This window comes from Mobula hypostoma, chromosome 5 (assembly GCF_963921235.1).
Source record: "Mobula hypostoma chromosome 5, sMobHyp1.1, whole genome shotgun sequence".
In the NCBI taxonomy this organism is placed as follows: Eukaryota; Metazoa; Chordata; class Chondrichthyes; order Myliobatiformes; family Myliobatidae; genus Mobula; species Mobula hypostoma.
In genome coordinates, this window is record NC_086101.1 from 137,583,980 (window position 1) to 137,599,070 (window position 15,091).

A 15,091-nucleotide genomic window follows, 5' to 3' on the forward strand; every position below is an offset into this window, starting at 1 on the left:
CATAGAAAGGGTGCAGAGGAGATTTACAAGGATGTTGCCTGGATTGGGGAGCATGCCTTATGAGAATAGGTTGAGTGAACTCAGCCTTTTTTCCTTGGAGCAACGGAGGATGAGAGGTGACCTGATGGAGGTGTATAAGATGATGAAAGGTATTGATCGTATGGATAGACAGAGGCTTTTACTCAGGTCTGAAATGGTTGCCACAAGAGGGCACAGGTTTAAGGTGCTGGGGAGTAGGTACAAAGGAGATGTCAGGGGTAAGTTTTTTTCACGCAGAGAGTGGTGAGTGCGTGGAATGGGCTGCCAGCGGCGGTGGTGGAGGTGGATATGACAGGATCTTTTAAGAGACTTTTGGATAGGTACATGGAGCTTAAAAAAATAGAGGGCTATGGGTAGCCCTAGTAATTTCTAAGGTAGGGACATGTTCGGCACAACTTTATGGGTCGAAGGGCCTGTATTGTGCTGTAGGTTTTCTATGTTTCTAAATTGAAAAGCACACCTTCCAGAAATTGTCAGGAGATTGGGCAGCAGCTGTGAAGAGGGAGAGAGAAAGTACACATGATCATACATTTACACATACACACACAACCATACACACACACACACACACACACACACACACACACACATACACGCACACACATGCACACTCTTTATATTGATTCCCCAATTTATGGACACCCCCACCATTTGCGCAAGCTCCCAGTTTTACTAAACCCAAGATTCTGACCTACTTATATACAAATGGTAGAACTAGCTTCCTGTCTCTCCTCACCTTTAGTAACTGTTCTTTTTTATTAGTCTTTAGATGCCATTCATCACAATATTGTGAAGGTGTGTTTACCATATAAAGTGATTTTTGTGTCTTATCCAACTTGTGAACAAAATCAATCTACCAATGTCTGTAAAAATAGAACCCATTCATTACCTGGGGAAGTCTTGCTACTTTCTGTAAGGAGTTTGTATGTTCTCCCTGTGATCGTGTGTGTTTCCTCCGGGTGCTCTGGTTTCCTCCCACAGTTCAAAGACGTACCGGCTGGTGAGTTAATTGGTCAGTGTAAATTGTCCTGTGATTAGGCTGGGATTAAATCTGGGGATCACTGGGCCATGTGGCTCGAAGGTCTGGAAGGGCTTGTTCCACACTGTACCTCAATCAATCAATCAATAAATAAATAAATGTATCTGTTTTAAATAGGTGGGGAGAGAAAAGAGAGCGGCAAGGAAAGAAATATCTTTGCTAAGATAGAGCAATTAGATGTTTGAATAATTGATGAAATTGCAGATGCAAGGTAAAGTGACTGGTAATGGACAAGTGTTACAACAGCAAACAGATCTGTGGAGGTGGAAATGGCAGAAGCAAAATCACCACTGGAAAGGACTCTCCATTAGTAAAAGAAACACCTGAGAACTGTTTATTGTACACCTAGTCCAGAGGGCAGCAAAGACCTTAATCCATCACCTTTGCAGTCACTAGCATATCAGGGAGAAGTGAGGGAAGGCGACTTGTGTGGGGCTACATATTCCACAAGGAAACTGGACCACTACATCTCCACATATCCCACAAGGAAACCGGACCACTACGTCTCCATGTATCCCACAAGGAAACCAGACCACTACATCTCCACATATCCCACAAGGAAGCCGGACCACTACGTCTCCATGTATCCCACAAGGAAGCCGGACCACTACATCTCCACGTATCCCACAAGGAAACTGGACCACTACATCTCCACATATCCCACAAGGAAACTGGACCACTACGTCTCCACATATCCCACAAGGAAACTGGACCACTACGTCTCCACATATCCCACAAGGAAACCAGACCACTACATCTCCACGTATCCCACAAGGAAACTGGACCACTACATCTCCACATATCCCACAAGGAAACTGGACCACTACATCTCCACATATCCCACAAGGAAGCCGGACCACTACATCTCCACGTATCCCACAAGGAAACTGGACCACTACGTCTCCACATATCCCACAAGGAAACCAGACCACTACATCTCCACGTATCCCACAAGGAAACCAGACCACTACGTCTCCACATATCCCACAAGGAAACCAGACCACTACATCTCCACATATCCCACAAGGAAACTGGACCACTACATCTCCACATATCCCACAAGGAAACCAGACCACTACGTCTCCACATATCCCACAAGGAAACTGGACCACTACGTCTCCATGTATCCCACAAGGAAACTGGACCACTACATCTCCACATATCCCACAAGGAAACCAGACCACTACATCTCCACGTATCCCACAAGGAAACTGGACCACTACATCTCCACATATCCCACAAGGAAGCCGGACCACTACGCCTCCATGTATCCCACAAGGAAGCCGGACCAGTACATCTCCCTCCAGTGTTCAGTCGGAGAGGGCGAGCACATCCAAAGGAGCAGTTGTTGACTGAGACAATTTTGGGCAGGTGGAGATCAGTGGTGCTGGCTGTGGACTTCACTGGCCTTGATTCAGGGAAGGTGAGGCAGACCTTCAGGTCAATTCAAATCATTAGGTTAGGTCTCTCGACTGAATTAACATTCCTGATCCATGGATCATTTGTCTTATTCATATTAGTAACCCTTAGTCTAAATACTTATCCAAACCAGAACATTGCCAATAGATACTAACCTTGCCAATGATATCCACAAAAAGTGAATGAGTTAAACGCAATTATTCTCCCACCCCTTCTTACTATGTGTTTGAAACTATTTTGCCTTTAATATATCTTCTCAACTTTGTAATAGGCCTCAATGTCTGCAATGAGGTCTGAAATGGTGATCTGAGAAACAGGACAGAAATTGTATGTGAAATAGCAATCCATCATTGTTACTCTTTCTGTCATTCCAGCGATGACCGAACAGTTGCCATCAAGAAGGTAAAGAAGAGAACTTTCACCCTTTCAAAATCTATTCGCAAAGAGGTGAAGCATATCCGGTGGGTTGCAAACAGTAACATTTCTGTTTTTGTTGTATTGCATTCAGCAGGGTTCAATTACTTTCCAAATGTACATGAAATGATTTTCTTTCTGTGTAGTGTCAAGTTCCTTCTCATTCACTTGCTACCTTACACTGGATCTCATTCAACCAAAAACTTCAATTGCTCCAGCACAAAATGTTACGTCAGCCTCAGCTGTCTCAACCTGAGACTCAACTGGTTCAAATGGGTCAATTTAATATCAGAGAATGTGAATAGTATACAGCCTGAAATTCTTACTCTTCACAGACATCCACAAAACAGGGGGGAAAAAAACAAAGAATAATTGACAGAAAACATTAGAACCCCAAAACTTCCCTCCCCCTCCCAAGCACAAGTAGCAGTAAAGCATCAACTCTCCCCTATTGCTCCAGCAAAAATCACCATCCCCACCACCCTCCATGCAAGCAATAGCAAAGCCCCCAAGAGACCATGATCTGGAGTCGATCAGAAGCTATTGTCCACCCCAACAGTTCAACATCTCAGACAAGCTCTCTCTCAGTAGCCAAGGAGAGAGAGAGTTACCACTCCTGTAACAAACAAGAATGGGACAACAACTCACTGTTTCGATGTTACAGTCTGCCGTGTCGCTTCTCCGAGCCCCCGGACCCAAGGACTGACAGGCTCTCATTCATCATCAAAAGAGAGAGAGAGGCTCTGGAACTTCCAATCAATGTCTCCATCTCTTTTTACTCACTTTTAAGGTTCTTTAGCTCCTGCTCACTGGACTGAGCCTTTAGTCAGTTTCCCAAGTATTACCACATTTGGTTTGGTGTCAGTTTTTGAGTACACTCATATCCTCTGCTTTGAGATTCTTCTCCAAATGAAAAGGGCTTTATAACTGGGAGCAGCACAAGTTGTTGTGGAGTCTGGCACCTTTGGGCTATGCTGTTAGTGGTGAAAGAAAGTCACATGGATCTTCTATGCTGAGGTGTTTGGAAGGAGAGCTTTGAAAAGTTAAACTATTGGGTGTCACTGCCCTGGGTTTTAAAGTGCAAGGTTTTAATGTCGCAGGTGCACTCCGAGACAAGCTCCTACCTGTGGCAAAAGGAGGCAGGAGGGTGGGAAATCTTCCTCCAGCATCGTTAAAATATGATGGGGGCTCTCCATCCACTCTGATAATAAAGAATCCCAGTGACGAAGAAAACTGATACAGGCAGAGCAGACATAGTCTTTAGTAAGGGTTTTGACGAAGTCCCACGTGGTTGACTAAGTCAAGGAATAGGGGGTCAGAGGCCCGATGGTAAAGTGGATTAAAAATTGGCTCTGTGTCAGGAGGTAGCGGTGGAACGGTGCTTTCCTGCCATGCGTGGTGCACCACAGGGGTTGCTGCTGGGACATTTGTTTGTAATATCTCTGTGACCTGGATGAAAATGTAAGGGGTATGATTATTAAGTTTGCAGATTACACAAAAATTAGTGTAGGTGTAGATAAGAAAAGAGGTTATGTAAGGATACAGCGGGATGCAGATCATCTGGGATGTTGGGCTGAGGAGTGACAAATGGAATCCAGTCAAAAATTATCTTTCCACCAGCCACTTGAAACAGATGATATGGTTATTATAATTTTACAGGTTGTGTGATTTTGCTGTGCACACATCAGCTCCAATTCTTCCTACTTTATATCAATGATGACACTTCAAGAGTTATTTTGTTATATGTACATGTTGCCAAGGCCTGAGGATGTGAAAGGGGCTATTGAAATGTACTTTGTCTTTTGCACAAATGTGCCTTCTACAAGAGCTCAAAGAAACTTTATGTTCCGTGCACGTGTTTGGATTTGACAGGGAACTTGATCACCCAAACCTCTGCAAGTTTATCGGTGGCTGCATTGAACTTCCAAATGTGGCGATAATAACAGAATACTGCCCAAAAGGCAGCTTGAACGACGTGTTGCTAAATGAAGACATCCCATTAAACTGGGGCTTCAGGTATGGATTGAACTTGGAACATTACACCTCCTTCTGATCATTCTCCTCATTCCAGTTGTCCCCAGGCCCTTGAATTAATGCTGTGCTTCAGTAACGTTTCCAGCAGCAAAGATGTCTCACTCAAGTGGCAGGGGTGGACCTTGGCAGCCAGTGAAGCTTCATTGTTTGACGTACACATTTATCACAATGATGCCCATTTCTATCTTCATTCAGTGTCCAGTCACTCTCATATACTGCCTGCACTGCAGAGACCTGAGCCCAGCTTCAATCCAGTAAAGAGGGAGGAGGTTGGTCTATTGGAAGTGCTTCCTCAGAACTTCAGTCCTGGGGAATGATAGTCATTTCCATGTGCCTGCCTCTGAAATTGCCTCTGGCATTTTTTCAGCCATTAATAAAATAAAGTTTGGTGACAGGGCAGAACGTAGTTGCATGACTATGCCATTTATTTTGTGCTACCAAACGGAAATGAATTTCAAGACAAGAGCACATCAGATAAGATAATAATCTGCTCCGTCATCAAAAATTTAAATTCCTCAATTATTTCAAAGATCAGGGAGTTATTATGGGGTATGAGTCATTCCTTATCCTTCAGTAAACATCATGTACAATAATCTATCTGGTGCTTAATACAAAGTTTGTCACAGAAGTTTGCAGCCTTCCTTACAAATGTGACCACGCTTGAAGAAGTGCTTTGTCAATGTGCTTCACAGTAACATCAAATTATGCCTGTTCTCTGGTCATTGGACAATGTAGATTCTGCATTTGCCCCTTGCTTAGTGCAGTACTATCATACAAAGCAACACTCACAACACGCTGGAGGAACTCAGCAGGTCAGGCAGCATCCGTGGAAACGATCAGTCAACGTTTCAGGCCAGAACCATTCGTCAGAACCCTGAGTCCTGATGAAGGGTTCCGGACCGAAACGTTGACTGATCGTTTCCACAGACGCTGCCCGACCTGCTGAGTTCCTCCAGCGTGTTTTGAGTTTTGCTTTGACCCAGCATCTGCAGATTATTTTGTTTAGTATTGTACAAAATTAGCTTTGCACAACTAAAGCTGTCCTGATGTGTACTTTATAAACACAAGAGATTCTGCAGACGCTGGAAATCTTGAAGAACACGCACAGAGTGCTGGATAAACTCAGCAAGTCAGGCAGCATCTATGTTGCCTGATTTACTGAGTTCCTCCAGCACTTTCTGATGGTTCCTTCATAAGCAAACACAGTGACGGTTTCATTGGATTGAGTTGGAGGAGTTTTCTCATTCCTTTGGGCAATGTTGTATCACTGGCAAGGCTTCCATCTCTTACCCATTCCCAATTGCCCTTACGCTATCTTCCCGTGCTGTTGCAGAGGGCATATAACGAGGGCCACAATACTGTGAGTATTGAATAATATGGGGACCCAATGGGGAATGCATCTTCCCTTCCCTAAAGGACCCTGAATTAAATGATTTTAGCTACAGTCCAGAAGTTTAATGATCACCTTTAATGCCATGAGCTACTTATAATTAAATTATTTGGGTTTCCATTGCTTTGCTACAATGATAAGACTTTAAATTGTCTCCAGATCGTTCGTCCAGTCCTGTGGATAATTGGCCCAGTACCCGATACCACCAGATCCCAGAGCTGAGACACTACTGATTGCATTGTGTTGGAACCTCTTTAGTTTCAGGACAACTGTTCGGTAACTCTGTATGCTTTTGCCCAGGTTCTCTTTTGCAACTGACATAGCCAGAGGGATGGCCTACCTTCACCAACGTAGGATTTACCACGGCAGGCTAAAGTCCACCAATGCAGTGATCGATGACCGGTGGGTTTGCAAACTTGCAGGTGAGCAATGGTAATCCATCAAGTAAAAAAACAGAGGGGCAGCAGGCTTCCAATGACATGTGAACTCTGAATGTGCTGTCATCGACTTCTACAGCATTAATCACAGCAATGAAATTCGAACAGTCCGATTCCACTGCTCTGTGTCAGCAGACATGATGAAAGTTTATTAGATTATGAGAGACATTGATGGACTAGACATGTGGTCTGTTCTTGTGCTATATTGATCTATGTCTTGTGTTCTAATCTGCTTTAGTGCCTTTTCAGGCACATTCCAGATCACCATAATTCTTGCTTAAAGAAAGTTCCTCATGTTTCCTACCTCAGATCTTTGTCATGAGTTAATGAAGTTTCTTGTCTTTTCCAACAGATTTCTGCTTGCCAATATACAGGAAAGAGGACTTTCCTGATCCCCCTAGTACCTACCGACAGAGGCTGATTCAAGTATACTTACCTCCGGAGGCCCAGCTGGCATCGAACTTTGAACCCACTCCTGCTGCAGATGTATACAGGTAACCAGCAGAATAACCTCAATGGACATTAAGTCATATATCAGTGAGTGGCACTCTTTTGAGTTAAAGGCTGCAGGCTCAGATGTCTACGGCTGGTCCTGGTCCAACTACAGGGAAGCAATGACCAATAACCTCAGAAGGTTGAGGAAATGTGGCACATTTCTAATGACCCTCACCAGTTTTTACTGATGCACCACAGAGAGCATCTGGTCTGGATGCATTGCTGCTTACTTTGGCAACGGCTTGGCCCGAAACTGTAAAAAGATGCAGAGAACCGTGGAAAGCCCAGTCCATCGCTAAAACCAGCCTCCCCTCCATTTATTCCATGCTCACTGCCCACTGCCTCAGGAAAGGTGCCAACATAATCAAGGACTCCTCCTACCCTGCTTGTTCTCTCTCACCACCCCCCCCCCACCTTGCAGAAGATAAAGAAAAACTTGAGAACACCTACTAACAGGCTCAAAGACATCTACTATCCTGCTGTTATAAGACTCTTGAATGAACTTCTTATGATAAATATGAACTTCAGAGCTCTTGATCTACCTCGCCATCACCCCTGCACTTTGTCTCTCTGCACCGCACTTTCTCTGAAACGCAACTTTATATCCTGTACTCTGGTTGATTTCTCATGCACTACCTCGATGTTATGTATGGAATACTCTGAATGGATGACATGTAGACAGAAGCTTTTCACTGTATCTTGGTACATGTGACAATAGTAAGCCAGCTACCAACTCCAGCATGCAGAGAAATCCAGCTTTCCAATGCCTGAACAAATTTAGAGCAGTGGCTTTCAGATGTGATGGTTCTGGTCAAGTGGATGCCATGGCTTCAAGCAAAGGAAAACTGATAAACTCTGCTAGGTATTAAGGGCAATAGAACTGAAGGTTCTGTGTGAAGAGCCTCAAGGGTTCTACCATTTGGTAAGGTGTCAGACAGGCATAGGCAATATATGTCTCCTTCTTGCAAGCAATATCCTTTCTCTTACAGCTTGTTGGCTTACTGCGTTTACTGGAATTAATAAGAATGGGGAGGGGAATTTCATTGAAACGTATTGAATGTTGAAAGGCCTCGACAGAGTAGATTTGGAGAGGATGTTTCCTATAATGGAGGAGTCTAAGACCAGAGAACACAACCTCAGAATTGAATAACGTCCATTTTGGATGAAGATTGGGAGGAATTTCTTAAGCCAGAGAGTGGTGAATCTGTAGAATTCGTTGCCACAGACAGCTGTGGAGGCTAAGTCATTGGGTATATTTAATGCAGAGGTTGATAGATTCTTGAGAGTGAAGGCAGGAGATTGGGACTGAGAGGGAAAATGGATCAGCCGTGATGAAATGGTGGGACAGACCCGATGGGCCAAATGGCCTAATTCTGCGCCTACATCTGATGGTCTAATGGTCTTATGGCTCAATGTTCCAGTGGTGAGGTGCCACACGGTCCAGCCACGGAGAGGCCAATCAGTGCGAGGCTACTCCCTCCCCAATTTCTTCTACTTCTAACATCACGTCTGGAAGTCCCACCTGTTCTCAAGCTCAAGGGCGAGATGATGTATGTACTACCTGCCTAGAAGCCAACGTCCCAACATAATTGGATCTCCTGTGCCGACTTTGTGCGCTGGAAGAAGGGTAGTTTGGGTCCCTTCTTAACTGGGCTAGAGTCACAGCACAATCTAAACAAACTGAAGCAGTGTGTGATTGCAGTGGAGTAGACCAGGAGTTATAATTTTGTGTACAGAATCAAAGCTTTGAACCAGTTGGACATTATTCTTAAATAATTTTTTTCTAAAATTTTTACAGCTATGCCATCATTCTACTGCAAATTGCGACCAGAAGTGACCCTGTGCCGGTAAGATTAATTTAAAAAGCCAGGCAGATTCCAACGCTGATATTCTTTGATCTGAACCCTGTTTTATACTTACAGTTCTATAAGAAACAGGAAATTATCTATGTTCCTACTGCTCCTTTTATGATTGTGACCTCTTAAACTGGACATCTCACCAGAGGAAATAGATTCTTCCACTGATCTGGTCAAGTTGTTTACCCACCTCATTTACAGTGCCTAAAAAAGTATTCACCCCCTCGGAAGTTTTCATGTTTATTATTTTACAACTTAGAATCCCAGTGGATTTAATTTGGCTTTTTGACACAGAACAACAGAAAAAGACTCTTTCCTGTCAAAGTGAAAACAGACCTCTACAAAGTGATCCTCTTCTTCCTCTTGCGTTGTTTTATGGCGGTTGGCAAACCAGCTTTAAGGTGCATTACTGCCACCTGCTAGACTGGAGTGTGGATCATTGGATAAACAGGAGAAGGGAAAAGAATTGCATTCCCTAAATTCTACATAATAAACCTAAGCCTTTCAGATACTTCATGATATAGATCTGTATTTCTCTTGAATTCCCACTTAAAATGTCTTCTATACCAATGTCAGTTTTTTTTTTGTTTATCTTAAGTGCTCCTATCATCTTCACTCTTTCTTTTTGATACTTCTTACATTTTATCAATACATGTTCAACTGTTTCTGGTTGATTACAGTATTCACACAACCCAGTTGGATGTTTCCCTGTTTTGTGTAATGTGTAATTAAGACTAGTGTGTCCAATTCTCAAACAACTGATGATCACTTGACAATCTTTTATATCTGATTTGCCTCTGTATTTTGTACAGTTGTCTCCCTGTTTCACTCTCATCCCAATGCTTGTGCCATATCTCCTCAATACATGTTTTAATAATGCTCTTGACTTCCGCTTTGCTAAGGGGGATCTGGACCTCTATTATAGACGATTTGAGCGATTGTTTAGCCATACTATCCACCATTACCCTCCACTCCACAATGAGCAGGAACCCAAAGGAAGCTTACTTCTGCCCCATTTTTGGTCAGTGTATATAACTTGCATAGAATCTCCAATAAAATATCCTGTCTACTTTCTGATTTTCTTGATTTGATTAAGGTTAATGCAGATAAACTGAACAGGTTACAAAGTGACCTAAATTAAGTATGAATATAAAACACAAAATAATTAATTGCATAAGTATTCACCCCCTTTAATATGGCACACCAAATCATCACTGCTGCAGCCAATTGGTTTTAGAAGTCACATAATTAGTTAAATGGAGATCACCTGTGTGCAGTCAAGGTGATTCAATGATTGTAGTTAAACTACACCTGTATCTGAAAAGTCCAACTACTGGAGGGTCAGTATCCTGGTAAAAACCTCAGCATGAAGACAGAAGAACATGCCAAGCAACTATGCGAAAAGCTTATTGAAAAGCACAAGTCAGGAGATGGATACAAGAAAAATTCCAGGTCACTGAGTATCCCTTGGAGTACAGGTAATTCAATCAAGAAATGGAAAGAATATGGCCCAGCTGTAAATCTGCCTAGAGCAGGCCATCCTCAAAAACTGAGTGCTGTGCAAGAAGGGGTCTAGTGAGGGAGACCACCAAGAGACCTATGACAACTCTGGAGGAGTTACAAGCTTCAGTAGCTGAGATGGGAGAGACTGTGCACCCAATGACTGTTGCCTGGGTGCTTCACCAGTTGTAGCTTTAAAGGAGAGTGGCAAAGAGAAAGCCACTGTTGAAAAAAACTCACATGAAATCTTGGATAGAGTTTGCCAGAAGGCATGTGGGAGACTCTGAAGTCAGCTGGAAGAAGGTTCTATGGTCTTATGAAACCGGAATTGAGCTTTTTGGCCATCAGACTAAATGCCATGTTTGGTGTAAGCCAAACACCACACATCATCAAGAACTCACCATCCATACAGTGAAGCATGGTGGTGGCTGCCTTATGCTGTGGAGATGCTTCACTGCACCAGGCCCTAGAACACTTGTAAAGGTAGAAGGTAAAATGAATGTAACAAAATACAGGGAAATCCTGGAGGAAAACCTGAGGCAGTCTGCAAGAGAACTGTGAGTTGGGAGAAGATTTGTTTTCCAGCAAGACAATGATGCCAAGCATAAAGCCAAAGCTACACAGGAATGGCTTAAAAACAACAAAGTTAATGTCCTGGAGTGGCCAAGTCAGAGTCCAGACCTCAATCAAACTGAGAATTTATGGCTGGACTTGAAAATATTTGTTCACTCCTGATCCCCATGCAATCTGACAGAGCTTGAGCAGTTTTATAAAGAAGAATGGGGAAAAAATACTGTGTTCAGATGTGAACAGCTGATATAGACACTCTGACTCAAGGTTGTAATTGCTGTCAAAGGTGCATCTAATAAATACTTACTTAAAGGGGCTGAAAACTTATGCAATTATTTTGTGTAATTAATTGATCTCACTTTGTAGAGATTTGTTTTCATTTGACACAAAGGTCTTTTTCAGTTGATCAGCATCAAAAAAAGTCAAATTAAATCCACTGTGATTCAATGTTGTAAAACAATAAAATATGAAAACTTCCATAGTGGGTAAATACTTTTTATAAACACTGTAATAGTATCCTTACTCTTCTACACCAAAAAGATACTTCCCTTATTTGCCCAACCCCTCCTCATTTCTTAGACTCTTCAACTCCAATATCATTCAGCTGTTACTGGTCACTGTTAAGTTTAACAAGCTTTCATTCTCTCCACTATGATCTTTAAACTTTTGGGGGAAAAATAGTGCAGATAAACTTTACCAGCATTTTTCTTTTGATCAATTTTAATCCATAAGGAAATAGCCAAAACTCATGAGTGAAACCATGCTTAGCCCCAGAATGGTGACTAGAGTAACTGTTGTCAGGAAATGCAGGGGAAGATATTCCTAGGTGGCCGAGGGACATGGAGGTCAGAGAGCTATAAAGCTTGGAAACAGGCCCTTTTGCTCAACCAAGTTGCCTTCCTGAGGTAGTCCCATTTACTTGCATGGTCTATATCATTCTAAACCTTTCTTTCCTATCCACATACCTGCCCAAATGTCTTTTAAGCATTGTAATATATTTACCCTGTTTGGAGATGCTTCAATTAATGGGCAGAAAGTCCAGCAAATTCTCACATAAAGAATCAGAGTGGGAGCAGACCATTTGACCCCTTGAGCCTGTGCCACCAATCCATGAGAACATTGGCTGATCTTCTAACTCAGCTCCAACTCCAATCCATACCCATTAATTTCCTCGGTATTTACGGTCCATCAGTTTCAACCCTGAATAGGTCCTGTGACTGAGAATCTAAAACCTTGCAGAAAGCTGAACTCTCATGAGATTACTCTGGGAATTAGGAATTTGCTCTGTATATAGAAATGCACAGGACCTTTGTTGACAAACCACAACTCCTCAAACTCTTAACAAAGTAGATCTGCTGATCTGCCTTCTTTGTGATTTCATCAATGCTCTAGGCATTGGACTGATTCTCGGAGTTATTCTTACCAAGGAACTTAAAGCTGCTCACCCTTTCCACCACTGACCCCTCAAGGAGGACTGGCACAGATTCTCCTGATTTCCTCTTTCAGAAGTCCACAATCAATTCCTCGGTCCTGCTGATGTTAAGTGCAAGGTTGTTGTTATAACACCACTCAAACAGCCAGTCCAGCTCACTCCCATATGCCTTCTCGTCACTGTCTGAGATTTTACCAACAATCATGGTGTCATCTGCAAATTTATAAACGGTGCTTAAGTTGTCCTTAGTCACACAGTCGTGAATGTAGAGAGAGCAGAGCAGTAGGCTAAGTATTCATCCTTGAGGTGTGCCTGTGTTGATTGTCAGTGAGGAGCAGACGCTATGACCAATCCATGCCAACTGTTGTCTCCCAATGAGGATTTCTGAGATCCAGCTGCAGACAGAGGTACTGAGGCTCAAGCTTAGTATGGATGGGATGATAGCATTGAATGCCAAGCTGTAATCATTAACAGCAGACAGACACTGTTTTATAACTTTGTTCCTTGTTCTTTCCTGCTTCAGCAGCAAAAGGTATTTGCAAATGTAGGAGGCACTATAAAAAGAAAACAGTGGGATTATATAAAGACTACTGATCAGCCATTTCACTAAAATACAGAAGTAAAGAGTACTTATCAACAATCAAATGATCTACTGTAATACAATACTAGAAGTAACCTCAGGTGCCCAACAGCCTGTTCTACAGTTCGTTCTCTCCTCCTTGACCCCTCCTTCCAATTACAATTTGCATAAAGTAGTAGCCCCCTTTTTATACCCTTCAAAATCCGTACCCCAGTCATTTTCCATTCAGCCACAGTTCTAGTCTGTATCTTATTTCCCATAACCTTCAACGTAGACGTATAACTTAAAGATAGCGCTGACATGTTTTGCAAAAGAACATGATTTTCTGACGACTTTTAAACAAAAAATATTGTACTAAATTAATGTTTAACTTGTGTCCTTGAATTATATTTCAGAGGGAAGATGGAAATTTGACTGAATGTGGGAGGTGCCCACCTTTACCGGAATTAATAAGTGGAAAATCAGAAAACGCCTGTCCTTGTCCCTCGGAATATGTCATGGTAAATGAGCCTGTGCAAGGAAAGCCATGTCTGGGGCAAACTCAGAAATTAGAATCCCCCTCCCCCTCCTGGTTCTGGTCCCATCAGCCATTCGCCTTTTTCCTAATGGCTCCCATTATCAGCTCCTTTACTGTAAACTCTTCCTTCCTGCCTATCCGCTTCCAGCAGCTGTCTCCAACCTTCACACACCACTCCCCTATACCTCAGTCTATTTGCTCCTTGGGTGCCTCTATCCATCTTTCACCTGCCACTGTCTTCTAGCTCAATGTCTGCTGATGTAAGCCCAATATCCCCTAGCTGGAACAACCCGCCTGCCAACTTGCACCCATCCTCTGTCACCTCGGACTTCCTCCTCACCACTCCCCTGCTCTGTTTATACTGGCCGTCTCACTTCCCAACTCTCACACCCAAAACCTTTCTCCGACATGACACGCTGCTCGACCGTTGACCTCCTCCAGCGGACGGATGCTCCAGGAGTTAGTAAATGGCTTGGCAGGGAAATCAGAGACTTTTTACGAACTTTTTTCTTCCTTTCGTTCCGCAGCTGATTAGGAAGTGCCGTGCACAGAATCCAAATTACCGGCCCTCGTTCGAACAAGTCAAGAAGTACCTGCACAGGATTAATCCCAATAAAGTCAGCCCTGTGGACATGATGATGACTTTGGTATGGGAAGGAAACGGGAATTCATTGCAAACATCATTATCCTTCGTAAATGAAGATGGAAAGTCCAAAGTTATACTTGGTTTCTCTTGAAATTCAGCTTCTATTATACAGAGAGACCATTCAGCCTAACAGTTCTGTGCTGGTCTTTGCACTCCACACGGGCTAATTCACATTCCTCTCCGTTTCATCCTCTCAACCCATCCTTCGATTTCACGTATCCATTCTGTAACTCAGGGAGCTCTGTCCTTGCCTCTTGTTCTGATAAATTCCGCTGTTCAAAAACTCGTTGGGAATTCTCTGCTCACAACAATGATGGATGCCTGATCATTAGAAATAGTGGAGGTGGACACAGATAAATATTTGAGGTATTGAGGGTGATAAGGAAACAGCATAAAATAGGGATTGAGGCCAGCATAGATCTGCCATGATCACATTGAACGATAGGGCAGGATCAAGTGGCCCATTGACCTACTCCTGCTCCTGTTCTTGTCTTCTTAATTGGGAATGTTAAAATTAAATTTGTCACTGATCAAACAGAGATTTCAAAGTGATGGCACTTCAGTTTATGGGGGTAGCAAGAACTGGAGTCCCAGGTTTAAAGATGGTCCTAATAAATCTAATAAGGAAATGGGGCAAACCTGCCTGAAACGTCGACTGCGCCTCTTCCTATAGATGCTGCCTGGCCTACTGCGTTCACCAGCAACTTTGATGTGTGTTGCTTG

General features: G+C 43.0%; 1 protein-coding gene across 1 annotated transcript in view; it reads left to right on the forward strand.

The window, feature by feature from the left end:
• Positions 1-15,091, forward strand: part of LOC134347344 (atrial natriuretic peptide receptor 1-like) — a 70,248-nt gene that overhangs the window by 36,724 nt on the left and 18,433 nt on the right. The window contains exons 11-17 of the mRNA XM_063049738.1: positions 2,872-2,958; positions 4,784-4,927; positions 6,636-6,757; positions 7,125-7,266; positions 9,066-9,114; positions 13,601-13,705; positions 14,250-14,369. Of these exons, the coding sequence (XP_062905808.1) occupies positions 2,872-2,958; positions 4,784-4,927; positions 6,636-6,757; positions 7,125-7,266; positions 9,066-9,114; positions 13,601-13,705; positions 14,250-14,369 (769 nt within the window). The remainder of the gene's footprint in view (positions 1-2,871; positions 2,959-4,783; positions 4,928-6,635; positions 6,758-7,124; positions 7,267-9,065; positions 9,115-13,600; positions 13,706-14,249; positions 14,370-15,091) is intronic.